The sequence below is a fragment of the Micromys minutus genome (genome assembly GCF_963924665.1).
Source record: "Micromys minutus genome assembly, chromosome: 21".
Lineage (NCBI taxonomy): Eukaryota > Metazoa > Chordata > Mammalia > Rodentia > Muridae > Micromys > Micromys minutus.
In genome coordinates, this window is record NC_137956.1 from 9249106 (window position 1) to 9265628 (window position 16523).

Here is a 16523-nt window from a genome sequence, read left to right on the forward strand (position 1 = left end):
TACAATGAGAAGCCTCTTCTTTCCCAGCAGGGTTGTGCTTACATTTCTCTTTAGATCTCTGTTGAGGAGGGCTGGTATACTTGTGCCTGCTGGAGGTGGAATTAACTGTAAGAAGGAGGAAGAGATTGAATGGATTTACAGGAAGGATTTCAAGTAAATTCAGGGAAACACGTCTACTTGAACAGCATAGCCTTGGGTCTTGTTTTACATTAAGACCCTACCTTACAAAAGATGTTCAAGTTATCAGTAGACTACCGGACAAATATAATTCCAACACCAAGGTGCAGATCAGCGTAGATCTGTGATTCAGACCTCAGGATTTGTTTTGGAAAGAGTTCAAGCGTGGGGAAGAAGTCAGAGCAAGTGAAGAGAACTTGGGAGCTACAGTCTATCAGAAGAGCAGCTTTCTTCAGTTCAAATACCAAAGGCCTGATTATCATAAATCCACATAGGAATGCATAGGTTATTTGATCAAATAATTTTAGCCGGCTTTTGCTACATCAACGCTGCAAAAGTTCTTAACAACTGTGGATAATTAGAAATCTGAATTTCAGCTTTTTTAGAAATAACTACTCTTGACGTGTTCTGAAATATTTAAACCAGGAGAAGAAAAATGGACTGAGGGTGCTGTGTTCAGAAAGATCATTGTCATGAAGAATAGGTAAATTTGTTTTTACAGCTACTGGCAAAGTGTACCTCCAAGGAGCTTGGATTATTATTATTTTTTTCAAGTGGACAAGAAGGATTAAAAATATCGACGTTTGCTTTTGGATAAAAATGCGTTGGACTGTATTTTTCCTTAGGGTTATTGTGGGCTTCCTCTGGAGCGGCTGGGTTCAAGTGGGAGATGGCAAAGGAGGCTTGGGAGACAATCATGTTCACTCCAGTTTTATTTATAGAAGGCTACGGAACCACGAGAGACGGGAAATTCAGAGGGAAATCCTCTCTATTCTGGGTTTGCCTCACAGACCCAGGCCCTTCTCACCTGGGAAGCAAGCGTCTTCGGCACCACTTTTTATGCTGGACCTGTACAACGCCATGACTAGCGAAGAAAATCCCGAGGAGTCAGAGTATTTGGTAAGGGTATCCCTGGCTGGCGAGGCTAAAGAGACCAGAAGGGGCTACCCAGCCTCTCCCAATGGGTATGCGCACCGTCTGCACTTACCTCCAAGGATCCCTCTGACCACCCAGAGCCCACCTCTCGCCAGCCTACATGATACCAACTTTCTGAACGATGCTGACATGGTCATGAGCTTTGTCAACTTAGGTATGTTGTTCGTTTATTTGTTTACCTGTGTTATTATAACGAGGAAGTTTTTCTAATGTTAAAGTAGCTTCTTGGTAGGTGGCCATGTTTATATATTCAGTCTATAAAATTCCCCTTCATAGCTTCCGTTTCATTTTTTTTACATGATATACTAGTTTGCTTTATGCTACAGAGTCACATGTATTTATCATGAAAAGCTAAAATTTAACAGTCATAATTTGGATAGAATTTGGTCTTTTGAGAACTTTTTAAAATTTAATTTAAATACGTGCATAAAAGGAAATCCTGTAAAATGGAAAATTTGTTAGGATAACTATGTTTTGGGGGAAAACAAGAAAGAAAGAAATGAAAAAAAAAAAAAAAAAAAAGCAAGGAACCAGTGGTTATGTATGGGAAAATAAAACTAGCTTTCCAAACCATTATTATTTTTTTTTTTTTGGTTAGTGATTTAAAGAGCATATGAATACATATTTATATGCTACTTAAAAGTTCTCATCCAGGGGGAAAATCTCTAAATGAAATTAACCAAGATCAAATGAGACTGTAAAATGTTAGCAATCAAGGGACTTCAGCGAGAAAAACATAATTTAGAAGTTTCAGTGTAACATTCTTAAGTGTAATGATTAAAATGTAATCATATCCAGCTGACGTGGACACAGACAAGACAAATGTAAGACTTGATTTGTTGATATCTATCTGCATATACTGTACTCATCTGTATATCAACAAAGATAATGGGGAAAAGACCTTAAAATTATATTTCATTCAGGACTGCTGCCTCATGGTAATTTCTAAACATTGTCAGTCTCAAATGAAAGCTCACTACACAGTATTTCCTCTTCCGAGAATATTAAATAACTTACCTACTTACAATGATTTTCCAAGGGCTCTTTCAACTTAAAATACTTTAGCATAAACTAAAGGTGAACTGACTATCTTTAGATGATAAGGGAAAGTAACATTAAACAATTTAGTTTTAAGACTTAAAATTTAACCAACAAATTTAATAAACTTTAAAGAATCAAGGTCCTTATACAGTAAAACCTTTAAAAATTTCTCAATGAAAATGCAATCTGGGTTGACTTCAAAATATTTTCCTCCACGCCTAGCAAAAATATTTTCGCATGCTATCTTAAAGGAAGTACTTTTTGAGGAGGCAGATAGTGACCAGACTCGGTGACATGTGACCAGGTTTGTAAAGTATGTGTCTTACTGTGCTGTGTCATTTACTCCCAGCAACCCTGGACACAGGACAAGGGGCTTACTAAGTCATGTGCTTTGTATTCCTGGACAAAACTTGCAGCACTGAGCTCTAGAAAGTCATTGTCCACTGCGCCTCAGGTGTTCTGAAGCTTTTCCACACGACCATTCCTTTAGTCCAGTGATTGGCAGGCTTTCCTGAGAGCTTTCAAACCAAACTTATTTAAAATTGTTTCTTTTTAGAGTAAGGGGCACAGAAATGTTTCTCACTGTACTCTGCAGCCCTTTTAGTCAAGTACATGAATGTCAATACAACAGCTTTCCTTCAGCATAACTCAGTGCAAAGCATCAAAGTCACTATATTTAGATGTAAAATCTTACGTGGACTTAGACCATCTGAGCACCTAAATATAAAGCAAAATCCATTGTTTCACCTTTAAATTAGTTTAGTGAGTTGTTCACTTTAGAGAAACAAGTCTAAACAATTAGGCCAACTTTGCTTCTAAGTTTATACCATCTAAAATTTGACAAAAGAGAATTGATTACTAAGGAACAATAGCTCAGACATTTATCTGTCTTAATAATGTATCTCATTAAGCTGAATCTCTTGCTCTTTTGTAACAGGTATTGTCATTTAAAAAAGTTATTAGTGTCTTGAAGTTGTATGCCATTATTTTCTACAAATGTAGATAAAATGAGAAAACAAGCAGAAAAAAATTTATTCAATGATTTTTAGAACTCTGTTTTACCATTAATATTTTCTTTTAAACAACTGACATTTTCTTGTGTTAGTCATAATATGATTACACAGCTGTTTATAAGATCATTACTTATATAAACATAGAATTATTTATTTTATTCTGGGGAAATAATATTAGATTTAAATCTCAGAAACTTTTCTTTTTTTGATCCTGCTCAAATAGGTGGTGACTGATGTTTTCCTCAATAACAAACCATATACTTTTTTCCTTATTAGTAATCCCTAACTAAACCTCTCATAAGAAATTACTAGAAAATGAATTCTGATCCTCGATGAGTTTCTTGTAGTTCTGTTGAAGTAAAACTGAGCTACAATCTTATTACTCTTAGAACATTGCCCACTCATATAAGAAAATGTTACAGCCAATCATTACTTAGTATAAAACTCACTTCTGGGTTTCTCCCATGCATACAACAAATCAAAGCACACTTGAAGGGGTAAATGTGAAGGATCATTAGAAACTGAACAAAAAATATTTATGCTTTTAATGTACCATTAACCAGCATGTATTACCTACAACCGTGTCTCACACTCTTATGGAGCTTAATTAAGGGCAATTAATTTTTTTAGTATCTCAAAAAAGGTCATGGAGACCAAGTCCAAATGAGTGCAGTGAGTAGGAGAAGGGGGTGTGTTTGGAGGAAGGTACCTGGGTGTGTAAGCGTGTGGACAGCATCTGTAACATGTCTCATAATTAATTTAACTTAATCCAGATGCAGAAACACTCCCAACAGAATATTTAGTTTTAAATTTTCTTGTGAATTAGTGTCATGTTCATAAGTGAGAAAAGATTATAATTCAGGCAATGATAGAGCTGTAATTAGCAGGAACTGAGCTATGTAAGCATTTACATATAAACCAAAATCATTATTTTTACCTTTAAATTACTTTAGCAACTTGTCCACTTTAAGGAAACAAATCTAGATGGCTTGATCACATTTTGTTTTTGTTATAGTGAGAGGCTCACAAGCTAATCCCATACTCTCAAATTGCTGAATATCAGTCAAATTTTTGTTGAATTTAGGGAACAAAATATTATCTTTCTGGGTTTTTTTTTTTTTTTTTTTTTTTTGCTTTCTATCTCTCTTTTCTCTAAATGTTTACTTTTGTGAAGTACTTAAGCAAACGAACAATTAGATTTTGCACCTTCAATATTTTAGTACAAATTCCAGTCACATAAAGATATGCCTGTGGGATATTTAAAAATTAGAAAACAACATTTTACTTAATTACTTAATGATACTAATGATGCACCACTAAATATTTTAGAGCAAGTCATAAAAATGGGAGACGTGTTATTTATTGCCCACATAGGTTTTTCTGAAAGTAAAAATTGACATTTGTGTTTATGAGTTGTTTTTGGCTCATTGATGCATTAATTTCAATTCCTTTTTAGATATATTTTAAGGATATATACTAAGTGTGTTACTATAAAACGTAGATGTAACTTTTAAGATTTTCATGATTTACAACATGTTTTGCATATTAGATATGAAAGGAAAAGTACAGGGAACAATAACTTCAGGCTCCCTTAGTAAAATCAAACAACTGTCCTGATACTGAAAAAATATAATGCCTGTCTCCCCATTTAATTTATTTCTGCCTTTGGCTGATTCAAATGCTCAGTGGAGGGAACTTATACATAAACATATGGAAAGATGCTCTCTAAGGCGTGGGGTCTTTGCAACAGAGTTATTAACAGGTGTAATATAAACACCTCAATAAACATACAAAAGGTTTTAGTGTCAGCGATGAGCTGAGAGAACAGATGATTTGAAACCACTGTCGCACCTACCCATGGATCATGTCTGAAACAAGAGGTAACCATTTCAGGCCAAACAACAATCACTCTTTAATTGTTTTTTCTGTTTGAAGGAAAAAAAAAACATTGCTAAGGACAAAACCATTTCCCTGTTCATCAGTGATCATTCTCATTAATAATCAAGACAACTAGAGTGTGGTTCTTAAAGCTACTTTATTGCCAAATGACTAGTGTAGCTGCTGGGGTCTATAAACTATGGATATAAAACATAGTTTAATAAAAAATTATATCTAAATGTTCACTTACCAGTCAGTTTCAAAAGTCTAGGGACAAGTTGCTGTGGCCATAGGAAGGAAAGAGCACACAGATAGCAGTTGGAAAGGCTCCAAGCACCACCTCTAGCTATGTCTCTCACTGTCTATAATTACACACCCTTTCCTCTCCCCCTACCCCAACCCTAGCACTTAATTCTCTCCCCTTTCATTTTGTAGTTTCTGGAGCCCGGAGGCTCTCTTGGCAAGTGGTCTTTACTGCTCCCACCCTTCCTGTGATTTGCCTTTGGTCCTACTTTCTTTATAAGTAAAGGCTTAGATTAGTTGAAAAATCAATTAGTTCCACTTTGGAAAGTCTAGGTATGGCCTCCTATTTTCTCAGTAGTTGAGAAGGTTAAGGTATTGATGTGTTGGTCACAGCCTCCACCCACAGGGAGGAGAGCACCCCAGGGCATTAGAATTCCCTGCAATGATTTCTCCCACACCCCACCCCTCCCCACCTCCTATTTGAGGCTCCCTTTGACAAAACTTAATTGGTGTTTTTGACTTTACTATTCTAAAAGATAATTAAAATTTTAAAGGAAAAGAATTTAAATGAAGCAAGAGTTTGGAAAGACTATAGCACTGAATTAAACTAACTCAGCATCCAACTCCCATACAACTTTTCTTTATACTATCCATATTTAAGATTAATGCCACTAATATTAAGACACCATTTCCTTCATTAAATTCTCAAGAGGTGATTGATTCTGTGCTAAATTAAGTCAATGTAGATAAGGCCAACAAATAAAGTACTTTTAAAAAAGTCCCCCATCCCCTAAGAAAAGAGAGAGAGGAAAAAAAGAGTAGTTATTCAAAGCTGGTCTTTGAGTGGTACAGGTGGAAAATGTTCTGGGAAATACTCTGTCTACCACATGCTGGTACAGCAGCCGATTTAGCATCCCAAACCACATTAGCTCTAGCAAAAAGTCCTTTCACCCTTCTCCATTAAAACACTGACTTGGGGAAAAGAAAAGTGTATGTCTCAGCATATGCACACGGGGAACACACAGATCAGCTACTATGTACAGTCGTAAATAACGTAAAAGCTTGGCTTAAAAAAAACCCTCAGGTCAAAGGAAGAGGCTTCCCCAACAGACAGGGGCTGAGATCACAGAGCCACTCACAGGACTGAAGGGAAACAATGAATCCCTTGTTCTAAGTAGTATTTATGAGGTCTTCTTTGCACCTTTAGTTCATATTTTATGAGCTGGGCTGTGGGGGTTTCCCCTTTGCCCATCTCTTAAAATAATACCCATGACTAAGATATCCTTTAAACACATCAGCTAGCCTTGTCAGCCAGCTCATTCATTTGGAGGGAAAGGGGCTTGTTTGCATTTTGTTCTGACGTTGGGAAGTTTTAGGTTCAGCTCACAAAGTTTGACAGTAAGATGAAAATAATGATGGGTGTATTTATCTACCACCCCCCAGGAATGTTTAAATAATCCATGTAAACAAATAGTACTCTTTGTAAGCTGTATGAGGGTTATTTGAACAGTGGTGGGTAGATTAAAAGAAAGGAAGAAGAAATATGTTGATGTAAAAGTGTTTAAAGTGTCAGGAAAAGGTATCTGTAGATTAATAAGAGGAATGTTTAGTACTTTTGGAAGAAAAGAACTTAACAATGGCACTATATCCAAGGAGATTGCATTATTCTTTGGTCAGCAGACACTTAGCTAAATAAATAGTATATGATACTTAGATAATGAATTCATGGGCTTTACAATAGGTATCACAGCAGTTACAGTAAGAATTTTGTAATTTCTAAGGCAACAGTGTCGATGTCTTCAGAATATGTCTTTTCATCTTTCCTTTCATAAGCAGTGGGGTATTAAAGTCCTCTTAATGCAAAAAACAATTCTGTGTTTTAGAAATGAATAGTTAAAAGTATATCTTAGATATTGTATTTATTTAAATAGTTACTAGAAATGAGTGTTAACAATTTCTTAATGTTAAATAGGCTTTCTAGAATTTTAAGGACACACAAAGACACACACATGCACACACACACACTTACAGACACAGATACATAGACACAGACACACAGACACACACATGCACACAGACACAGATCCACAGAAACACATACATACTCTCACATACACACACACACAGACACACACACACAGACACACACAGACTCTCTCACACACAGACACATACACAGACACACACAGACTCACACACACAGACACAGACTTTCACACACACAAACACACACACAGATACTCACATAGACACACACACACACAGACACACACAGATTCTCACACACACAGACACACACACAAGCACACAGACATAGTCCCACAGATATTCAGACAGACAACCCCCCACACACACAGACAAACACACACATAGACACACACAGATTCTCACACACAGACTCTCACACACACAGACACACACAGACTTTCTCTCTCTCTCTCTTTCTCTCTCTCTCTCTCTCTCTCTCTCACACACACACACACACACACACACACACAAACACACAAACACATCATTTTGGCAGTTGCCACAAAGCCTGATAAGCTGAGTTCCTTCCTTGAAATCCATGTGGGAGAAAGGGAGAAGTGACTACTCTAATTTGTCACCTGACTGCCACATGCTGTGGCACATATGTACAAACCAACATGCACACACACACAAATCAATAAGTATTATATACACATGAGTGTATACCTTAAGAAATTCATGATCAAACTCTGTAAAACCATATTTGGAGTTTATGTGGATGTCTCAGAACAAGTAAAACTGCATGTTTGTAACTTTTATAAAATCTTTCAATTTACAAAAACTGGTGTTATTTTAAGAGAATTCCAGTGTCTGTCACTGGCTATGCACAGGTTTGCTCAGCAGTTGTGACTCTGCCCTTGGCCTTTCTGTGTAGGAAACAGTTCTTTCAGAATAGCCATCCTTGGCAGGTTCCTGTTCTTAAGGTTCGTTAGTGAATTAGAGTTCAGTGTTGTCTTTTCTATGACCCCAGCATGGGGGTTCATGGCATTGAAGGAGCTAGACCAACCTCATCTGGAATCCAGTGTTTAACCTGGCAGGCAGTGAAGCCTTGCACAAGTTGGTTGAGTTCTCTGTGGCTTTGTTCCTGTCATAGGCTGTCAAAGAATGAAACGAATTACTGTCTACATAGCTTCAAGAACAGTGTTTAAAAGACATTAAGGCATAGAAAGGCATCTGGGATTGTTATTTGGGCTGCATTTGTGTTCAGCATTTATTGCATTTTTATAGAAGTGGCTACAATATCTGTGAATCCCAGTGTGAGATAAAGCTGAGATCCCGTCGCAGGGGTGATGTCTTCTCCATCCTCACCTCTTCCCACTCGCAGTCCTCGGGAGAGATGGCCCCCCAGAGGTCATGAGACTGGGATAACTAGCCCCACCCCTACTGGCTGTAGCACTTGGGAGAGTGGGCCGTACACCTGGCTTGGTCCTGATGGTGAAGGCACAGGTGAGACAGCCCTGATGATAAGAGAGCAGGAGAGCTGACCTGGCTCCAGCCGATGCCAGCATTTGGCAGTAGGTGGCTTAGTCACTGCAGTGCTAGAGTTTCCCTAATGGGGCAGATGCAGGAGCTGGTGAGCTGAGCAGCTTAGCTACGTCCCAGGCACAGATCCAGGGCTTTGAGTTGGCCCACCCCAAAATCAACATCATCTGTGATGCTGGAGCAGGAGAAAGGGCCTGTCCTGCTGATACAAAGCTGCAGGATCTCCATGGCAACAACAGGAGTCCTGGTGAGGATCCAGGACTGATGGTGTCACAGAAGCCAGTGATCTCAAATCAGACCAGTGACTCATTGCAACGAATATTTGCAAGTGAAGATGTATTGACAGAGGGTACACTGTGTGACACACTGACACACTACAGCTCCCACAACGAGTGTTTTCCATGCTTTGTTTAGTTTATTTTGTTTGTCTTTTACTTTCCTTTGGTGGGAACGTTGTAAGGGTGGAGGGTGTAGATGAGGGGATGGGAAGATGAGTGGGATTGGGGAGCGTTGTTCAAAACTCACAAAGAATCAATAAAAAGTTAAAAACAAAACAAAGCAAAACCAACCAACCAACCAACCAACCAAACAAACAACCAACTAACCAACCAACCAACCAACCAACCAACCAAACAACCAACCAACCAACCAACCAACCAACCAACCAACCAAACAACCAACTAACCAACCAAACATCCAACCAAACAACCAACCAAACAACCAACCAAACAACCAACCAACCAACCAACCAAACAACCAAGCAACCAACCAACCAAACAACCAACCAAACAAACAACCATACGAACAAAACCTGGGAGCACTTGACTAAAGATGCCTAGCAATTCAAAGATGGTCCAGAGGAACACGAGACTGAAGACAAGGCTCTATTAGGCATGGGGCCTATCTTATCTGCACCTAGTACACTGGGCCTGAATGTGGCATTTATTTACTAGTGCTGGCCATAAGAACCACACCCTATCTATCCCTGTCTTACCCCAATGTTTGTCCAGAATCCCAGAAGGAAAGAGGAAACACTTGTAAGCTGAATCATTTCTGAGGAAAATTTGATTAATATTTATATTGTTGTAGTCAGATCGCCTCAACAGAATGTGGGCGATAGTTCAGGAGCCCGGCATAGCTGAGGGCTTTTCATTACCCTTAGGCACATGATTAAAAATTTGTTACTAGACTCTCTCAGGACAGATATAAGGGAAAGGGACCTTGAGAAGATGTGTGGCCTCAGGAACGACATGCCACCTAGTCAACCCTCAGATGTTCAGCAGGGAAGGAGCAAAGAGTGAATTCCCGGACTGTATCTCAGCCATCTGTGTTCCTCGGTGAGAGCCACAGAACCGTGTGATCAGAGGGCAGAGCAGCAAGCGGCAGAAAAGAACCACTCTTGAGGTACAAACTAGAGAACTTAGACACAAACAAATGAATAGAGAATTGGACACTCGGTCCCTCAGCTGCTAGAAATACTTGGCTTTTAGGGCACATTACTCACACATAGATTGGATTTTTTATTAACATAAAATTTAAAGGGAGGATCATATTTTCTTTTGAGAGAGAATTATTTCAGGGAGTTGAAAATAAAGAGGCAAAGGCAATCATCCCATGCTTGGGAAAAAAATAGGAGCTGTAAATTGCATATAGGCTGCCAATTTCATCATTAAAGGTATTGTGGAACAAACTGAGTTCTTAAAAAGAACGCAAAAAACATAGCAAATCCTCAGAAACCGCTAGAGCAAGACAGACAGCAGTGTGAGAAAGAACCCTTGAGACCCAGGCAGCAGACTGAGTACGGAGCACACAGGAGACCCAACAGTCAGGGAGGCAAAAGGATGGAGAACATCACGATTTCCTTTTAAAGGTTTACCTTAAGCTGCTATTTTAAAATGATTCACATCTGTACGATAGTGTTTGGATTCCGAGTGCAATCATATAATATTCTCACACGAAACATTCACATTCCACAATTAATGTTGCAAGAAAACAAAATGTTATGTTAAGGTAAACTGGGATTATTGTCTTTCTTGCTATGTCTGCTCTCCCCAGGTAGAATTCTTCTGAGCCACAGGAGCAGAATGTAGTAGAACAGCAGACATTTCAGCTCTTCACGTCTCATAAATAACCAACCCCTGAGGCTTGAGGCCAAACCCACCTTCCTCTCCTTTAATCCTGAAGAAACGCTCACTAGAATGCCCAGGCCCAGTGTAGTTCAGGTCCGCCTTCAAATTTATTAGGTATTATTATTTTACCTCTTAAATTTTTATATTTGGTTTTGTAAAAAAAAGATACATTTACTTTAGTCGTATTTGATGTGTGTTTTGTCTGCATGTATGTCTGTGTACTATGTGCGTGCTGGGCCCCAGGAAACCATTAGACTCAGAAACTCTTCGTGCTGGGAACTAAACCTGGGACTTATCCAGGAGCAGCAAATTCGTTTAAATGCTCATCCATCTCCCAATCCCCCAATTTTATATTTTCCTTTCATCATTAAGTGCGCATCAAAGGACAGTTCAACTTGAACTTTAATGCAAATAATGTGTTAATAAACTGGATACGTGTGGGCAGAAAAGGAGAGCCACCTGTCACGTGGGTCAGAGCTCCTTGGTGGCCTCTTTGAGCTGAGGGGGGAGGGACTACTTCCTCCCTCGTAGCTTGCCAATATGGTTTAAGTGTGATGGCTTTGCAGAGGCTGTTGGCCTAACCAGTTTTGTCTCTGAAAGCCGAGGACCTCTGAGCACACCATTTCCCTTTCTTATGACTGCTTTACTTTAGCCTTTTAAAGTAACGATCATAGGAGAGAACTGTAATTTGGATTCACTGAAGTACCGCCACAGGCTCGTGAACCTACATGAGGTAGTCAACCAATCGTCTCTACAGCCATTCCTACTAGAAAAGATGCTAAGGCGTCTAAGGTTAACCGAGATTCACAGTCCACCCGGCTTTGACGAGAAGAAGCGTCAGGAACGATATGAAAGACGCATCGTAAGGTTTCCTCTATTCAGACAGAACCAAAACGAAGCCTCAAGTTTCATCGGCTGCCTTCATGTTGAACTGTCCGGGCTTGATGCCCAGTGTGAACACGGGCTCACATGTGTTTTGGGGGTGTGTGGAGAGTTCAGATATGAGGACTGACTGGAGGAAGAGTCCTGATGAGGGCGAACACCGAAGACTATCCGAATCTCTTGTCAACAAGGACTCTCAGCTTCCTAACTGGAGCTACAACAGATGTTGCCTCCCATCCCGCAACCAGGAAGCCGGATGCTTTCAGCCATGGCTTAACAACTGCCTCTCAACAAGACAAGCCCTCTTCCCATACACTGTTTCTGTCACGTGCTTGGGTGTAAAACTAACCAGCACTTAAAAAATCCAGGGTGTAAAACTCCTGTGCTCTGTAAGCATAGCCAATGAAGTCAGCGAAACTCCTTCAGGAGACATACTGTGTGCTCCTCTTTAAGGCCCGCAGGCTTCTGATAGGTGCTTCTCACATTACCCAAAGTCAGATTCCTGGGGCTGTTGTGTGATTTTAGTTTTAGTGCAGAGATTATGATGTAGGGGGAAGAGAATAAGAGCCAAAGCTATGCAACTGAATGATAAATTGATCGAAAGAAAATGGACATTCTCCAAGAAGTCTTTTGAAGAAGGGGGGGAAATAAGCAGTTTTTGACATATGTTTTCCTAAATCAATTTGTTTTTTTGATCTTGAGTTTTTTTATGAAAATCTTAGGATGAAATTTTGGGTGAACAAACTTTTGACCTTGAAGAAAGAAGGTCACTGTGTTCAATGATCATGAAACCCCGGAGGCTTTTGTGTTGCTTGTAATTCACGTTAAGTTTGAATTTCTAATTATCATTCAGACTATTCTCAATGCCAATTGTATCCTTAATGCAAATTTTTTTCTATTTTGAATTCAGCCTTAATTTTTGTGACTTTGTTAAATTATTTGTTTGGACTAATCCCCCCCGCCCCCATAACAGGTAAGTCTTTGGTAATTTGTTTAAGTTACAATAACTATTATAATATTTAAAACAGGTTGAGAATGTACAAGTTTGATTCTAAATTACCCCAAAGGCTACCCATGCAGTATATATAACTTAGATCATAATATTTATATTGACTCTTGGTATTTTATAGTACATTCAGTGGGAAAATATAGATTTGATAAACTCCTAAAAATAACTAAAATGACCATTTCTAGCTTTTAATGCATTTCTTAAAGTACAGAGTAAGATTATATATTTAACTTACTGTTAAAATTTTTTCTCTTCCACATTAAATGTTTAAATAAATCCGTTATCAAATAAAACTAAACACACCAACAAACCTGTTAAAGCGTGTTTTGTTAAATTTAAATATCTAAGCTCGAATTAACCACTTGTGCATAAAGAAAGCAGTTTTCAACCTTAACCCATTCTATATAAGTGTGTTATTTATATAGATATAAACCCAAGGAAGCCTTTTAGTGAAAGACAGAAAGCGTTAGAGGTACCATGCTGCAGGAGAGCTTATGACTTTATCAGAAAGTTGAGTGGCACAGGAGTGTGCTATGGAGGTCTGGGCCATGCTAAAGCAGGTTTCCATTTCACAGTAGATGTTAACTGTATAGTCCAGAAAGGCACGGTTCAAACACCTAATCAAAAGAACATTGGACTTTAAAAAATTTCGATGTTTGATCTGTCTATGTCTTGATCTCTGGTTCTATGTTTCTGGTTTAATTGTAGTTGGTTAAGCTATTTAACCCGCTTTCTATTGTTAACTAAATTGTGATCAACTTTGATTTCATTACTTTATACTGTGAACGTGATACAGTTTGGGTTTATACTGAGCCAATGGAAATACATTTCAGAACTTGTAAACAAAAGAGGGTTCCAAGCTTTAGTGCGAGGATCTCTTCCTTGTACTCTCCTGAATCTGCTCATGCTACTGAACACTGGATAGTAATTACTAGTTAATAGTTGAGAAAAGCTAACTAGCATTCTGTGAGTGTCTTACTCTTTACTAACAGTTGACTGTCATTGTGGAACAAAATAGCAGCAAATTGTAGATTTAAAGGTTTTTATTATTTATTTATTCATGTGTGTGCACATATGTGTATGTGTGCCTCTCTCTCTCTCTCTGTGTGTGTGTGTGTGTGTGTGTGTATTCTCCTTTTCCTCAAGTGAGACCTGGGAACCAATCTTAGGTAATCAATCACACTTAGCAGCAAGGGGCCTTTACACACTCAGCTATATCATGCCTCAAATTGTAGGACGTCACCCCAGTTGTTGGTGTTGACATAATAATTCACATTATAAAATACCAGATTATCACCGTGAAAGGACAGATGAGGAACTTAGGTTTTTAACAGTTTCTGCTCTACCAGACACATACCCAGTGCCTTAAATACTCACAGTGTTCCTCGCTTTCAACTACATGACTAATGCTGAGAATCTGAGGTGTTATGTCACTCTTTGCAAATCATACATCTTAGAATAGGACACGCTCGATGGAGAGCCCAACTGCTCAGTACTTTGTTGTCCTGCCTTTGCAAATGCTATTGGAATGGATGTTACAGGAATATTGCTTTACCACTGTGACATCCCATGTGTTTTCCAACAGTATTGTTTATTGGATATGGAATGTTTTCAACACATTAATAGTGGACATAAAATATTAAAGTACAATGTAAAATGTTTTAGGAAAATGTCTTTAATAATGAATTTACTGGTCCTCTTGGAGTCTAACTCTTGCAGAAGTTTGAGTAAGCGATGCTGTGGCTATAGTCTTCTGCAGGAAGCAGCCAGTCATGAGGGAGAGGAAAGTAAGTACCGTGTAGACACGGAGGGTACCAGTCTTCCGGCCATGTTATACAACTTGCCAGTTACAAGGGATGGAACTGTGATTGATCTGTGGTGTTGATTTAAGAGACAAACCTGGCGTGAACAAGGAGAAACGTTTGGCAAAACAGGAAACGGCTAGGATGTCAGAGTTGCAAACAGTAAATCGGCCTTGAAGGGCTGGCTGGAGATTGTGAGGATGGAATAAATCAGTTAGAAGCCTGGAAGGGTCCCACTGTGTTGGCTGGTACAGAAGGCCACACAGGAAGAGCTGGTCTGCAGCTAAAGATCCCTGTGGTGTTTCAGCTTCCCCGATGCTGACTGACTGGTGAGTCTCTGGGGAAACCAAGCTGAGGAATAAGACAATGGTTGTCTATGAACTAGGAAATTACTGTGTCGGGGAGAAACAGACAGGCTTGGTCTCGTGCACTGGTTGTGGCTGGAACCTCCTCCTGTGTTCTACAAAACACCGACAGCTCTACACTTGGTTCATATCTCTCCATTTGTCCTAGTTATAGAGTGGATGACACCGACATGCAGAGGAACTTATCTTATCGTTTATTATCTCTCTGCTGTACAAATACTAAACGTTGTTTTTTCCTGTCCCTCCCATATCTTGTTAATGAAAGGCTTAGGGTAATTAATTTATTTCCTAAAGAAAATATTTCAGAAGTAAAAAATATCCCCCACCGTCCCCCCCCCCCAAAAAAAAAAAACCAAAGTGCTGAAATATTTAAAGAGAACTCACCGGCTTGTCCTTAATTCTAATTAGCAAGCAGGGGCAATAGGAAATGTAATATGTATTTGTTAATTTATCGACATTTAAAAAGGTTATCAACTTCTACTGAAATGTCTGAGAACTAGGTGAACGATCCCTGCTTTTAAAAGTATGGCAGGAGAATCTTGGAGACCAGCCTGTGCTCACTTTACTAAGGCAGTAGCATCCCTACCTTCATTCTAAACCCTGTTCTCTTCCTGTCTTCCCTTGCTTCTTCTCTTCCCTTTCCCTCTCTACTTGATCCCCCCCCATTCCAATCCTCTCTCCCAATTCTTTCCATAACTATCTATTCTATGTTTCCTTCTTAGGGATATCTGTCTTCCCTGCTCTCAGTCCCTTATTCTATACCCAAGCTCTGTAGTTCTATGTACTGTAGCCTGGTTATGAGCTTAACAGCTAATATCAGCACGTAAGTGGATACATGTCTGTATTTCTGGGTTGTCTCACTCAGAATGATTTGTTTTTCTAGTTCCATTAATTTACCCATGAATTTCATTTTTTAAATGGCTGGGCAACACTGCATTGTGTAAATATACTACACGTTCTTCATCCATTGTCCTGCCAAGTTTCCAGTTTCTAGCTCATGATTATAAAAGCAATGGGCATGGCTGAGCAGTGACTCTGCGGTCGGATGGAGTATCCTCTGTGCATGTGACCAAGAGTGTTATAGCTAGATCTTGGATAGAGTCATTCTCATTTTCCTGAGGAAACATCACGTTGGTTTTCATGGTGGCTGTACAGGTTTTTAGTCTCATCAGTAACAGAAGAGCATTCCCCTTATTTTGTGTCCTCCTCATGAGCATGAGCCATCTGTCACTTGCTTGATTGTTCTTTGCTACTCTGATGGGTGTGAGAGTAAAAGCTCGAAGGAGTTTTGATTTGTGTCTTTCTGATGATTCAGGAAGTTGTTGAATATTTAAGTGTTTCTCAGCCATCTGAGTTTCCTCTTTTGAGAAGTGTTTGTTTATATCTGTGCCCCATTTTTAACTGGGTTATTTTTTTCTTAATATCTAGCTTTTTGAGTTCTTTATACAGTCTGGATATTAGCCTTTTATCATATGTCTGGTTGATAAAAATCTTTTCCCATTCTGTAGGTTGCTGCTTTGCCTGAAGGACAGTGCCCT

At 39.0% G+C, this 16523-nt stretch overlaps 1 protein-coding gene across 2 annotated transcripts in view; it reads left to right on the top strand.

Moving 5' to 3' along the window:
• Positions 1 to 777: 777 nt before the first annotated feature.
• The window catches only part of BMP5 (bone morphogenetic protein 5), a gene marked incomplete at both ends in the record, with an annotated part of 123438 nt that continues 107692 nt past the window's right edge, over positions 778 to 16523 (top strand). For both annotated transcript variants that reach the window (XM_080934271.1, XM_080934272.1), the window contains one exon: positions 778 to 1267. In XM_080934271.1, the coding sequence (XP_080790397.1) occupies positions 778 to 1267 (490 nt within the window). The remainder of the gene's footprint in view (positions 1268 to 16523) is intronic.